A 12,514-nucleotide genomic window follows, 5' to 3' on the forward strand; every position below is an offset into this window, starting at 1 on the left:
ATGAAAAAATGTGTTCAAGATTACATGGTTTGTACACTCCACCATTGCATAAATTCTGCTGCTTGCGTAGATATTGACACAGAACTACTTGGTATTTTCATCCATCCAAATTGATGTCTGTGTCTTTAAGAGACTGATTTGTGAGCCTGAGCACTGGAAGATGGACAAATGTAATGGAATATACACTGGTGTCCCAATATACATAGTGGTTTGTGTATTGCACCCAGACTCACCAAGCATTGGGGAAAACATGTGAGTGGGGAATGAAGAGAGAGGGCACACCTGAGCCCTTCTCTAACTAAGAATTGTGTTGACAGAGTGTGGCTCTGTTCCATTTTGAACTGACAGCAACTGTCTAAGGCATTGGTTCCCAAACAAGGTGCCTGCAATCCCAAGGGGTGCAAAATAGAATTCCACGGAGCGTGAAAAAATGCTTATGTTAATCTGGATGCAATTTTCTTTTGTCAATCAAGACAAAATCTAAGAATCATCTGAATCCACTGGCAGACTTGTGGATGGCAGTCAGCAAGGAAGTTCCACATTTTGACAAAATTATAAATGCAAAGTAGGAGCAAGGGAGTCATTGAATTTTATGTTCACAATAGGGATTAATTTTACTATATACATTTTTTCTTAATAAATTAGATTCTCATTGCTCAACCTAGATTTTACATTTTATGCACTGAGTTAAATAGCAAAGTTATGGAAATCAGATGCGATCCCACCTTGATAAAAATGGATGCAGAAAGTCAATGAATACAAGGAATTAGATAGATTATCCTGTAGTGCTCAAAATTCTAATATGGTAAAAAGGGAAGAGGAGTGGAAAAAAGTACTAGTTAGCTGGGAAAAGGAATGGGATCTGAACTTAAAGCTTTTGGAGACTTTGGCGCATTACAGACCGCCCAGAAGGGGCAGTCTCGCTCCGCTGCCGGTTGCAGCGTCCGGGAACCACAGCAGCCAAACGGCGCGGTTCCTGGATGCTGCAAAGAAGGAGCGCAAAAATTGCGCTCCTTCCTGCGCCCCGGAAGAGATGCCGCAAGTGCTGAAGCGTGCACTCATGGCGTCATTTCCAGGGTGCGACGTGCGGATGCAGCGCATCCGCTACGTCAAAATGGCGGCGGCCATGTGGAATGGCTGCCACCATTTCGTACGGACTAAGTCCGTGCTAGGATGCCCATTTGTAGGGCCTTTATTTATTTCAAGATTTTTTTTCCTATTTCATGTTTTTTAATTTATCGATTAAGTGATCAATATCTGTTTGATTAATTATAGGTCAGTAGAAGAAAGTATGAGTCTCTTGCTCAAAGCAAAATATGATAGAGAAGGAACCGAATACTGTGAAGTTATGCAAGTATTATGCTTTCAAAAGATAGGACAGGGATGAAACTTGGAGTTATCAATAAACAGCTCAAAAATTGTGTGTTCAGATATGTTAAATTAATGCATAAAATGACCTAAAAGCAGGGATCTGTTATTCTACTATGAAATTGAAGTCTTCAAAATATCAAGAATATTTTGGAAAGGAAAGGAAATGGATCTATGAAGACACAAAGACCTTTATAGTGATGTTGTGGATACTGTATCTGTATCTGTTTTTTTTTTTTAATGTTTGAGATAACAATAAAGAATATTTTTTACAAAATCTTATTTTTTAAGCTCAAGTTGTTCACCTGCATTATTGTATATGTTTCAGTTTGTGGATAAAAAAATTAAAAATTAGACTTTTTCATCTTCAAATGTGTCATTACTTTTGTAGGGATTATGGACATTAATTAAACATTTCCTAGGAATGTGGGACATAGAAAAGGTTGGGAACCACTGGTTTCAGGGGGAGTTCCTTTTGCAGCTGATATCCTTGGTTCTTTAACTGGAGAGGCTGGCATTGAAACTAAGAGTTTCCACATGGAAAGTATGTATATGAGTTCCATCTAAGTTCTAGCTCCTCCCAAAATAAATCAGGAGACAGGTATTTGGATGCTAGTAAGAGGCAAGATTCTGATCTGGTTTGGAGAGGAAATGATATATATGTCAATGTTTTATGTAGAAGCAAATTCTTATCATGCTTTCATTTCTTACTTTTATCAGAAATTGGAAGGCTCATAGCACCTTTCTAAAGCTTTCAGATGCATCATGACTTATTTCATACTTCATTTCTATCACCCTTGTTCTTTGAAAATTCATTAACACCTTGAACTCTTTCAAATGTATTATTCATCTCCTTTTGTGTAATATCTGCTATTACTCATACTGAAGTACCACAATTAATTTTGAAATATTTTCCCTGTGACAGATATACAACAAATGGCAGTAGACTGGTTCACTGGAAACTTTTATTTTGTGGATCGTACAAGTGACACAATCTTTGTATGCAACTATAATGGAACAGTGTGTGTTGTCCTCATTGATCTTGACCTTCACAACCCCATGGGAGTTGCAGTGGATCCAAGTCTGGGGTAAGACTTTAAGTGGTATAAAATATTTCTTATTTGGTTGCCAAAGACAAAGAAAAGCAACAGTTTTTATGCTTTAGGATAGTCTTTTTAATCAAGGTGTGGAATGCTTTACAGGTTTTAATGCTTTCTCACTTAATGTTGTTATCTAAACTTGAATTTATTCTATTCAATTTATTTAAAAACCTTGTATCCCATGCTTTTAGTGATTTTACACCACATATGGTAGCTAACAATACTTTAAAAGAACCATAAAATATAAGGTTCTTAAATTTCTGTATGTAATAATTTCTTATATCATAATAAGGCACACAATGAAACATATGAAATGAAATGCCCATCCAAATTGTTAGCGCTTTACCTTGAGCCATAATATGCCAGAGAGGGTGTCAATTTAGCTTCTGAGAGGAAAGAATTTCACAGTTCAGGTGCTCCTACTAAGAATACTGTCTTCCTTGTCTCTTTCAACTGTGCCTCTGTCAGAACCACTCCCCCAGATTGTTTAAGAAATTGAATATATATATATATATATATATATATATATATATATATATATATATTTCTTTGTACAAAAACATCAGAGACATATATCTGTGGGTCTTACTCCTCATCAAAGGTGTATGTATAGAATTGCAACCATACTGTGATGCAGTATAACCAGTTGACTTTTGAAAGTACTTGGATGATGGTTAAATACAAATGATAGACAGGTAACCTTGATAGACTGGCATAAATTCATTTTCCCCAGCCACTTTCCGCCTTGTGGCTGTCAAAAGGTTTTGTACAAGTGTTTTTATAAATATATTTGCCAAGATTTTATAACTGGATTATATAAGCATATTTTATAACATTCCGAAATGGGGAATTAATTAATGTAAAAAGGAATAAATAACTCTGTTTCACCATCTGGTCAGTTTGATAAATAAATAATTGTTAGCATAAACATTAGAAGCCACACGTCACATAAGAGCTGTGAATGCCTAGATAATGAAGCCACTATTTAAGCCTTGTCTTATATTCATCAGAAGATGGCTCATGGGAAACATCTTAAAATGCCATAAGATTCTCTTCAATAAATAGGAAAATATTTACTGTAGAAACAGCTTGTCAACCATATGTGGACTTTTGTCACTCTTTATTTAATGTCTGATGGAATATTAAGATGAATCATCACAATAGGTTTTATTTTGTCGAGAACAGATTGCATGTAAACACTGAGGAAAGGAAGCGGTATAACATAAATCTTGAGCAGAGCAGAATTTGTGCTCTCAACAGATGGCAAACGTGAGTTGATCTGGATGGAGTGATGTTTCAAAAGGAATTAAGAGAAGTTGTGTTTAAACTGATTTGTTTAGTAATTCTCTTAACAAAGAATTGGAAATCATCTATCAGTCTTTTCAAGTATATCTGTTCACATGGTTTGGTTTCATGGGGTTAAGTCTAAACTACTAATTCTGATCGGTCAGTGGATGTTGAAGTGTGTGTGTGTGTGTGTGTGTGTGTATATATATATATATATAGAGAGAGAGAGAGAAATAGTCTAAACTACTAATTCTGATCGGTCAGTGGATGTTGAAGTGTTTACACACACACACACAACACCACACACCACAACATTCTGAATTAAATTTACTCCACTAGAATACAATAAAATATATTGTATTATTCTAGTCTTTAACACACTAAGGAGCAAAACAGATGGCCAATTTAGGCTTTTAGGCTGAATTGGGGCTGCATAAACAGACATGCAGCCCCAATCCAGCTAACTTCCACCCCAAATAGTATTTTATTTCAGCTCTCTTTTAATTTTTGCTGTAAATCTATTAATGGATTTAAATTGGCTATGACTTTTAGTACCCTGCTTTGAATGATGTTTTAGGGGGATTGCTTGGGATGCTTCTTTTTATTGAACCATTTTACTTTGTATGACACAGCAAACTTATCAGGTGAGGATTAAAAAACAGAGGCACCTATTTGTCTCTTTAGAAATAGCCAGTTTACTTTTTAAAAATGATCTTATTGTAATGGAAATAAACCACATTTGGTCCAATGATGGTGTAGTTTTTGCTCTGCTATGGGTGTTTATTCGAGGGAAGGAAGGACTTGAATCTTGCAAATACACAACTTCTTCATCCATGCCACCAGCATACCTCTTTTGTATCTTACTTAATATCAAAGAATATACACAAGAGAAAGAAAGACACAGCAGTAAAACTTATCATAGCTTTAAAAATCTTGCTTTCCCACTGCAAGTAAAGACTTCTTTCTTTCTTTCTTTCTTTCTTTCTTTCTTTCTTGGGGGGCAGGTCTTGTATCTTTAGCAGTTTTGTATACTTTCTTCTAACAACAGAAAAACTAAGCTAAAATGTCGTGCTGGTGGTAATAATGGTAAAAGCACATCTTAATACATTTATCTCAGTGATTAGCAGTGGGGTTAAACAGTAGTTAAAATAGTATGGATGTAACCCATAACAATAATATAAAGTAGGATGGAAAGGTTGTTCCAGGTTTAAGTGTGTACATATGACTGAATAGTGGACTTCTCCATTCATTCCTCCTTTGGAAACTTTTCCAGCTCCTCAAAAATGCTATGATGAATTTTAGGAAACATATTGAGGGATAGGTTGTGATTGAATAATTTGTAGTCTGAGATACTTAGAGGAAAGGGCAGGGGCTTATTGTAATGCCCAGGAGACTAGGGCGAAGAAGAAGACCATCACTCCAAGGTATCAATAGGCAGAACCAGAACTAATGTAAGGTATACAGAGTCATAAACCCATCCTCTTTCCTCTCTTCATCCCTCACTTCCCTCACTTCAAGGGTGCTGAGGTAAGGGAGGTGACAAGGGATTAAAGGAGTCTACAGCTATGCAGTCTACCTTTTAGAAGATTTGGGGAAATATTTCTTATTTATTGGAGCTAATGGGACTATTACATCTGTAAGAGTCCAGTTTGGGGAAAGACAGAAAGAGGGAGGGAGGGAGGGAGGGAGGGAGGGAGGGAGGGAGGGGAGGAGAAGATTGACTTAATGATGGGGAAGAAGGATAAAATATGGGAAGGAGAAGCCCCAAAAGCTGCAAAAAGCCTGTTGATACAGAAAGTTCTTCACCTGTCTGCAGGGAGAAAGCAGGTAGGGTGACAGTCCAACCTATCTGGAAAGGGCATTCCAAAACCTGAGGGCAAGCACTGCCTAACTACTAAAGTAACATTTCTGTAAGCGTGTACTGAATTACTGTGGTCCATACCTGTTCTATAAAGATATTGGCTTTATCTCTTTATTAGATTTTTAATAACATTTTCATCATAAGAGTTCATTGCAAGTGGAACAGGAAATGAACAGGTTATATAAATGTCAGCATAATACTTTATTAAGGGTGATTGCATTTATTGGCCTTCTATATGTAATCACAAAATTACAAAATATGTACATTTTTATATTTAGCACATTAAACTGGATGTGCCTATAAAGTATTATGTAAGGATTCTTATGCAATATCTTTAACCATTAATGTCTTCAAGTCTGTCATCACCTTTCTTTCTTTTTTTCTTTCTTTCTTTCTTTCCTTCCTTTCTTTTTTTTTTCTTTTTAGATTCCTAGCAAACCACACTTAGTAACTATATTCTTTATTTATTTGTACGCTTTGTGGCAAGAAATAAATCTGCCTTCAGACTACTGTGTGTTCACCATCTTGGAAAATTCACCTGTTAGATTTGTTCTGTTATGGATTTTTTTAACAGAGGCCCCAGAGAGACAGGCAGGCAAGAGCAGCTTCTGGCTGCTTTGGGGGTGTGGTGTTTATATGCAGAGAGCACTCCAACCTGGAAAAGCCAGCACAAAAAGGAGTGGTGAAAAGCAGCAGCTGGTCGCAGGATTGAATTGGTGGCCTGCTCTGGAAGCAGACCCATGCGGTTGCCACAGTCCTGGTGCAATCAATGCCAGCACAGTCCAGGCATGACCCTTTTGGGCTGTCTGCTTCAAACCCTAGCTTTCCATTTTGGAAATTACTTTGGACTGGCTTCCATTTTATACATCTTTCTACTTTATTTTCTTTTCATATAAATAGGTGTTTAGGGCCTAAATGTCCTAAAGGCACAAGATCCTGTCTCATCTTGAAAGCTAAGCAAAGTCAGCGCTATAAAGGTGCTGTAAGCTTTATTTCAGAGGAAGAAACTGTCAGAATCACCTCTAAGTATTCCTTCTCTAAGAAAACTTTATCAAATTCATGAGGTCACCATAAGTTGACAGTTGATTTGAAGCTATCTAAGCACACACAAAAGAGACGTTGCACAAGGTTAACAGAGATTTTTGAAATTGATAGGCAGATAATATTAGGACTTTTTGGTTCAAAACATTCAGTGATGGATATACTAGGGAAAGCAGCACTGTTAGAAAACAAATTAACAAATTGTGAAGGATCAAATGCTGACCAGAATCCATGTTCTACAATAATATATTGCCTTTGCCACTTCATCAGAATGGAATTTTTAACAGTCTTTGGCCTCAGCTCTCCTTACTTGATAAATAGAACTAAGAGACCCTTCTTTTTCTGGGCACAAAGTACAAACTAAAGCTGTCACCATCATTCTTCATCTTCCTCCATCTTGCAAATTAGTACTACTCACAGTCTGGTGCCAAGGCTTGTTACATCTCATGATATAATAATCATTTTATCTTTGCTGTGATGTGTATAGGTTTGAAAAATGGGATGTAATATAGGATGTACATGTTTCACAGTAAAGAATTGTGAAGAAATAAAATGCATATGAAAAGAAACTGAATATATTGTAAAGCAACACTCATATTATAAAGAAACACTTTTTAATAATGTAAAAAAAGAATGGTTGTATTACTTTTTGTATATATTTTCTTAAAACTGGATTTTACTAAAACCAACCCCAGTGTAAGCACTCAGAGAACTGAATCATTTGTTGGGTGACCAAACTGTGGCAGGCCTTAGCTCTCTTAATGCATTTCCCTGTCCCATGCAACACATAGAACCTCTTTTCATCCCATGTGGCACTGCTGCTGTAGCATTACCCTTTAGAAAATTCCAACTTTCTAAATTAAAAATTTAGATCTCCTTAAATTTGTACTTCAGGGTGCGGTACAGACTGCCCCTTTGGGGTGCCCTGCACCTGCCCCTTTCCGTGGAGGATTGGGGCAAGGGCAGCCTCACCAGCAGCCCAGAGGCCCCAATCTGGCGCTTTTCCAGTCCAAAATGCCGTTTCCCCATGGCCTGGAAAAGTGGTGTCTTTGGGGCTTCATGACCCTAGACACCCCGGGAGCCAGAATCATGGGAGAGAGGGGCCACTCTGCCCCTTTCTCCTTGGTGTCATTCCCGCAGCCATTTGGTGGCTGCGGGAACAAAGCGTACGACCCAGAAGGAGCTCCGTTTCAGAGCTCCTTCTCACCCCACAGCCAGGCTGTTGTAACTGGCCTGGGGTGGTGCGAAGATGTCATTTGGATGTGGTGCATGCGTGACATCATAATGGCAGAGCCCGTGTACACAGGGCAACTCCATTATCATGCCACCGGCACGTACTAGGGTTAGGTAGCGTGTACTTGGTACGTGCTTCCTAACCCTAATACCAGCGCTGTTATGCTGCTTGTTGATGGTCTGTACCGTGCCCAAGACTAGTATTAAACAAATGCTGCCTTGCCTTTACTACCCAAATTCTATCCAGGGTCTTGGAATTAGTTTGAAATTTGTTTTTTTGGGGGGAAAACTATACATATTAATAAGTTCATAGAACTTATGAGAAGTACATTTTCAATGGAACCTTATACCTATGATGCTGATGTATGTGTTTATTACTGTGTTTCAGTGTAAGAGCTATTAGGACATTTTTTCCCATTGATCCATATGATCCAATTATGTCATTACTGTCCATACCAATCTATGCATTGGTGATACTGCTACAATACTATAGGTCTAACAGAGGTCCCACAAGGATGCTTGTCTGTTGTATAACTGTATTACCACTGTCAGCTAAGTGAAGGGGGTTAGAGAAAAGGTTAGAAAAGAGGCATTAGCTTTAAATGAAGTCAGACATGAATGATCTAATTTGGTCACCCATTAAATTGAGTCCATGCCTGCTCATTCTAAATTTAATGCAGAAGAACCTACACCCATTCATTTTTTTTTTAAAAAGGAAGTACAAACACATTTGATAGTCCTGATGAGGAATCCTGAGGACAAGAGGCTTGTCCTGAGGACAAGAGGCTACTTTCAGAACAGAACACGATGAAATTTGCCATCTGGCAAAGGGTTCAGACAAGGCTGCATGTTATCACCCTAGTTGTTCAACTTATATGCAGAACATATTGTAAATATAGCAGTCTTGGACACTGAAGAAGGAGGAGTGAAAATAAGAGGAAGGAATATTAACAATCTGAGATATGCTGACAATACCATAATACTAGCAGAAAGCCTCACAGAGCTCGAACAGCTACTAAGGAAGATCAAAGAAGAAAGTGCAAAGGCAGGCTTACAGTTGAATATAAAGAAAACAAAAACAATGACTATGGAGAACTGACATAAATTCCAGCAATGAGGAAATAGAAATAGTAAAAGAGTTCTCATATCTGAGATCAAACATTGATAGGAATGGAGATTGCAGCCAGGATATCAGAAGAAAATTAGGAATTAGGCTATGGAAAAATCTAAAAAAGATTCTAAAATACAAAGATAAACAACTCAGCACAAAAGTTAGAATCATACAAGCTATTGTATTCTCTCTTAATCATGTATGGAGGTGAGAGTTGGACAGCTAAGAAAGAAGATAAGAAGAAAAGTCAATTCATTTGAGATGTGCTGGAGAAGTCTGCTAAGGATTCCATGGACAGCCAGAAAGACAATCAAATGGGTTCTAGAGCAGATCAAGCCAGAAATCCCTCTGGAAGCCAAGGTGACAAAACTTAGGCTAGTGTACTTTGGACACATCATGAGAAGACATGAATCACTGAAAACAACAACAACAACAATAAATAAATAATAAAAACTTTATTTATATACCGCCCTTCCTGTGATCAGGGCGGTGCACAACAAATCACAACAAATACAATACATCATCACATACAATACAATAAAACTGTTAAAACCCGTACTAAAATCAATCAACCAAATACCATGCTGTCGGGGGGGGGGAGGGTTAAATGGAGTTTATGTCTGGGGAAGGCCAGTCGGAACAGGAAGGTTTTTAATTCCTTCCTGAACTGGGCCAGGGAGGTGGCTGAGCGGAGCTCTATGGGCAGCGTATTCCAGAGGGTCGGGGGCAATGATGGTATATGACCTCCTTGCTGTGGAGGCCAATCTAGCCCCTGGGACCCTCAGTAGTTGCTGCCCAGATGTCCTTTCCTAATGCTAGGAAAGATGGAGGGAAGCAGAAAGAGAGGAAGGCTGCATGCTAGATGAATGAACTCTGTTAAAGAGATCACAAGTATGAGTGTGCAGGAGGTGAGCAGAGTAGTGGAGGACAGGGGTCTTGGAGATGTCTCAGCAGGATTGCCATGGGTTGAGATTGATGCAGTTAATAACAACAACAATAGTGCTGCCTTTAACATTACAAAATGAAATACCACCAATGCAGCTTAAGCAATGATGTAATTAAAGCATAGATTCATAAACTCATAGGACCTTATCTCATGCAGGGCAAAATGTCGTCCAAACGTCATGGAAATATTGCATAAATGTTGCAAAAATGCCAGGGATGTGATCATCCATGGTGCTTCTAAAGTGTATTTGAGGTTTCCCGCTATGTTCCCATCATGGAATCATTCACTAGGAAGCCTGGAGGAGCCATTTTCTGAATAAGGGGATATCCTGTTATTCAGAAAATGGTTTCCCTGCGAATGCTTCCATTATGGGAACATAGCAGGAAACTCAATTACACTTTAGAAGCACCATGGATGATCATATCCTGGTGCTTTTGCAATGTTTCTGGAACGTTTTGATGACGTTTGGACCACGTGTGATAAGGTGCATAGAATCATAGAAGTGGAAGGGGCCTCATGAGCCATTGATTTCAACATTTTGCTCAGTGCAGGATCTTCAGCTAAAGCATCTCAAACAGGTAGCTGTCCAGTTTCTTTTTGAAGACATCCAAAGAAGAAGTAATCACCCTTCTAGACAATTGGTTCCATTGTCAAACCACTCTTAGTGTCAAGAACTTCCTTCTAATGTGTAATCAAAATCTATTCTTTTGCAAGTTGAAACCATTAGATTTGGTCCTGCACTTGGGGACAGAGTATTTCAAAAGTATTAAAGCAGAATATTAAAACCAAGAAAGCAGTATTAAAGCTTTATTTCAAATTAAATACTACTAGAAACTAAATTCAATTGCTTATTCCATCCAGAACAGACCAACTGAATCAAGTGCTGCATGATAAGTAAATTTATAGTCAATGGATCAACTTCAGCTGGGCATAGACTTAAAGGCCAAGTGAAAAAGAAATGTTTCTCGTGTAAAAACCATGAGAGTTAAGACTAAACATGGGACTCTTTGTCCCAAACTGACCCTTCTGAGAGTCCCATTTTGGCCTCTAAGGTTTTCCAGATGGCTAAATATCTTTTCTCCAGGTCACCACTGATTTTGTAATTGACAACTTCAGAGCATTTTCCTCACTTTGAAAGTTTGGAGTGCCTCCCCTAAGGCTTTCTTACCAGCAGTAGTAACTTTATGATAAATATGTAGCTATTTTTTACCCTATCCTTTGACTTTGAAATGTCAAATCTCCAATCTGGAGGCTACATACTGGAATATAGCCTGTGGTGTCTCTGGGCTGTGTGGTGGTGCAGCCTGCACAAGTGACATCTCTGAAGCAGGGTGGAGTGACACCTGGTTGGGCCCTCCCCCTGTGCATGCTCCCACATCCCACCGCACACCATCCTGTCCTTTTCCTCATCAGGAAAAGGATGGGGCACCATAGGGGGAGGGAGCATGCACCACTCCTGAAAGCCTTGTCTCCCATACTGACTGAAACCTGGTGCAGGGACACCACTGGCAGGGAGGAGAAAGTGCTCAGAACACTCCTGTCCCTGCCAGGAATCAGTTTACTCATGAGTAAAATTGTACATGCAGGGAGAGAGGGTGTCCAGAACACCTGTCCTCGTTGTTGTGTTCTGGTTTACTTGTGAGTAAAATGGCACCCACTGGGACAGAGGTGCCCACAATACCCCCTCCCTGCCAGGCACCAGTTTACTCCAGAGTAAAATGGAACCCACAGGGAGAGAGAGTGCCCAGAGTACCCCCTCCCTGCTGGGCACTGGTTTTCTTGTGAGCAAAATGACACCCACAAGAAAAGAGTGTGACAGAGCACCTTTCCTCCCTGTCAGGCACCAGTTTACTTGCAAATAAGACAGCAAGATGAAGGACATGCACTTTGGCCCACCCCTGGAAGCCCCAGCCGCTGCACCTTGTGACACCCAAGTCAAGAATGCCACCGAATATAGCTCCCAAGAGTTAATCCTGAATCATTCTTCTTGGAGTACCTAGGGAAAGAAGGCAGGAAAGAAATAGAGCAAAGTGTTCTAAGCCCTTCTCCAGACTACAAATTCTAAGTATTTCTTAGGAAAAATCATGACAGTTTAAATAGTATGGAGCTGATAAAAATGTATAGTGCAGATATATCTAAAAAGTATAAATTCTAAATAGCAAACCTTGATTTTTTCCACTTTATATAAGGGGCACCATTTTACTATGCCATTGTGTTTAACGGAACTTGAACATCCATGGATTTTGTTATCCACGAGAGGTTCTGGAACCAAACCCCAGTGGATAACAGAGACCAACTGTAGTAATGGGAGATTTCAACTATCCTGATGTATGTTGGAAATCCAACTCTGCCAAAAATATAAGGGCCGACAAATTCTTCACTTGTCTGTTAAACTATTTCACTGTCCAAATGGTGGAAGAGGCAACAAGGGGATCAGCTATTTTAGATATGACCCTAACCGAAAGGGATGACCTGGTTAATGGAGTGGAAGTGGCAGGATTCTTAGATGGGAGTGATCATATTCTCCTGGAGTTTGTTATACAGTGAAAAGGAGAAGCCAAACATAC

The 12,514-nt window shown here is 39.0% G+C and overlaps 1 protein-coding gene across 6 annotated transcripts in view; it reads left to right on the top strand.

Annotated features, from left to right (window-relative positions):
- LRP1B (LDL receptor related protein 1B) overlaps positions 1 to 12,514 on the top strand; it is a 1,051,820-nt gene that overhangs the window by 624,733 nt on the left and 414,573 nt on the right. For all 6 annotated transcript variants that reach the window (XM_042437575.1, XM_042437584.1, XM_042437621.1 and 3 more), the window contains one exon: positions 2,294 to 2,456. In XM_042437575.1, coding sequence (XP_042293509.1) covers positions 2,294 to 2,456 — 163 coding nt within the window. The remainder of the gene's footprint in view (positions 1 to 2,293; positions 2,457 to 12,514) is intronic.

This window comes from Sceloporus undulatus, chromosome 1 (assembly GCF_019175285.1).
Source record: "Sceloporus undulatus isolate JIND9_A2432 ecotype Alabama chromosome 1, SceUnd_v1.1, whole genome shotgun sequence".
NCBI lineage: Eukaryota > Metazoa > Chordata > Lepidosauria > Squamata > Phrynosomatidae > Sceloporus > Sceloporus undulatus.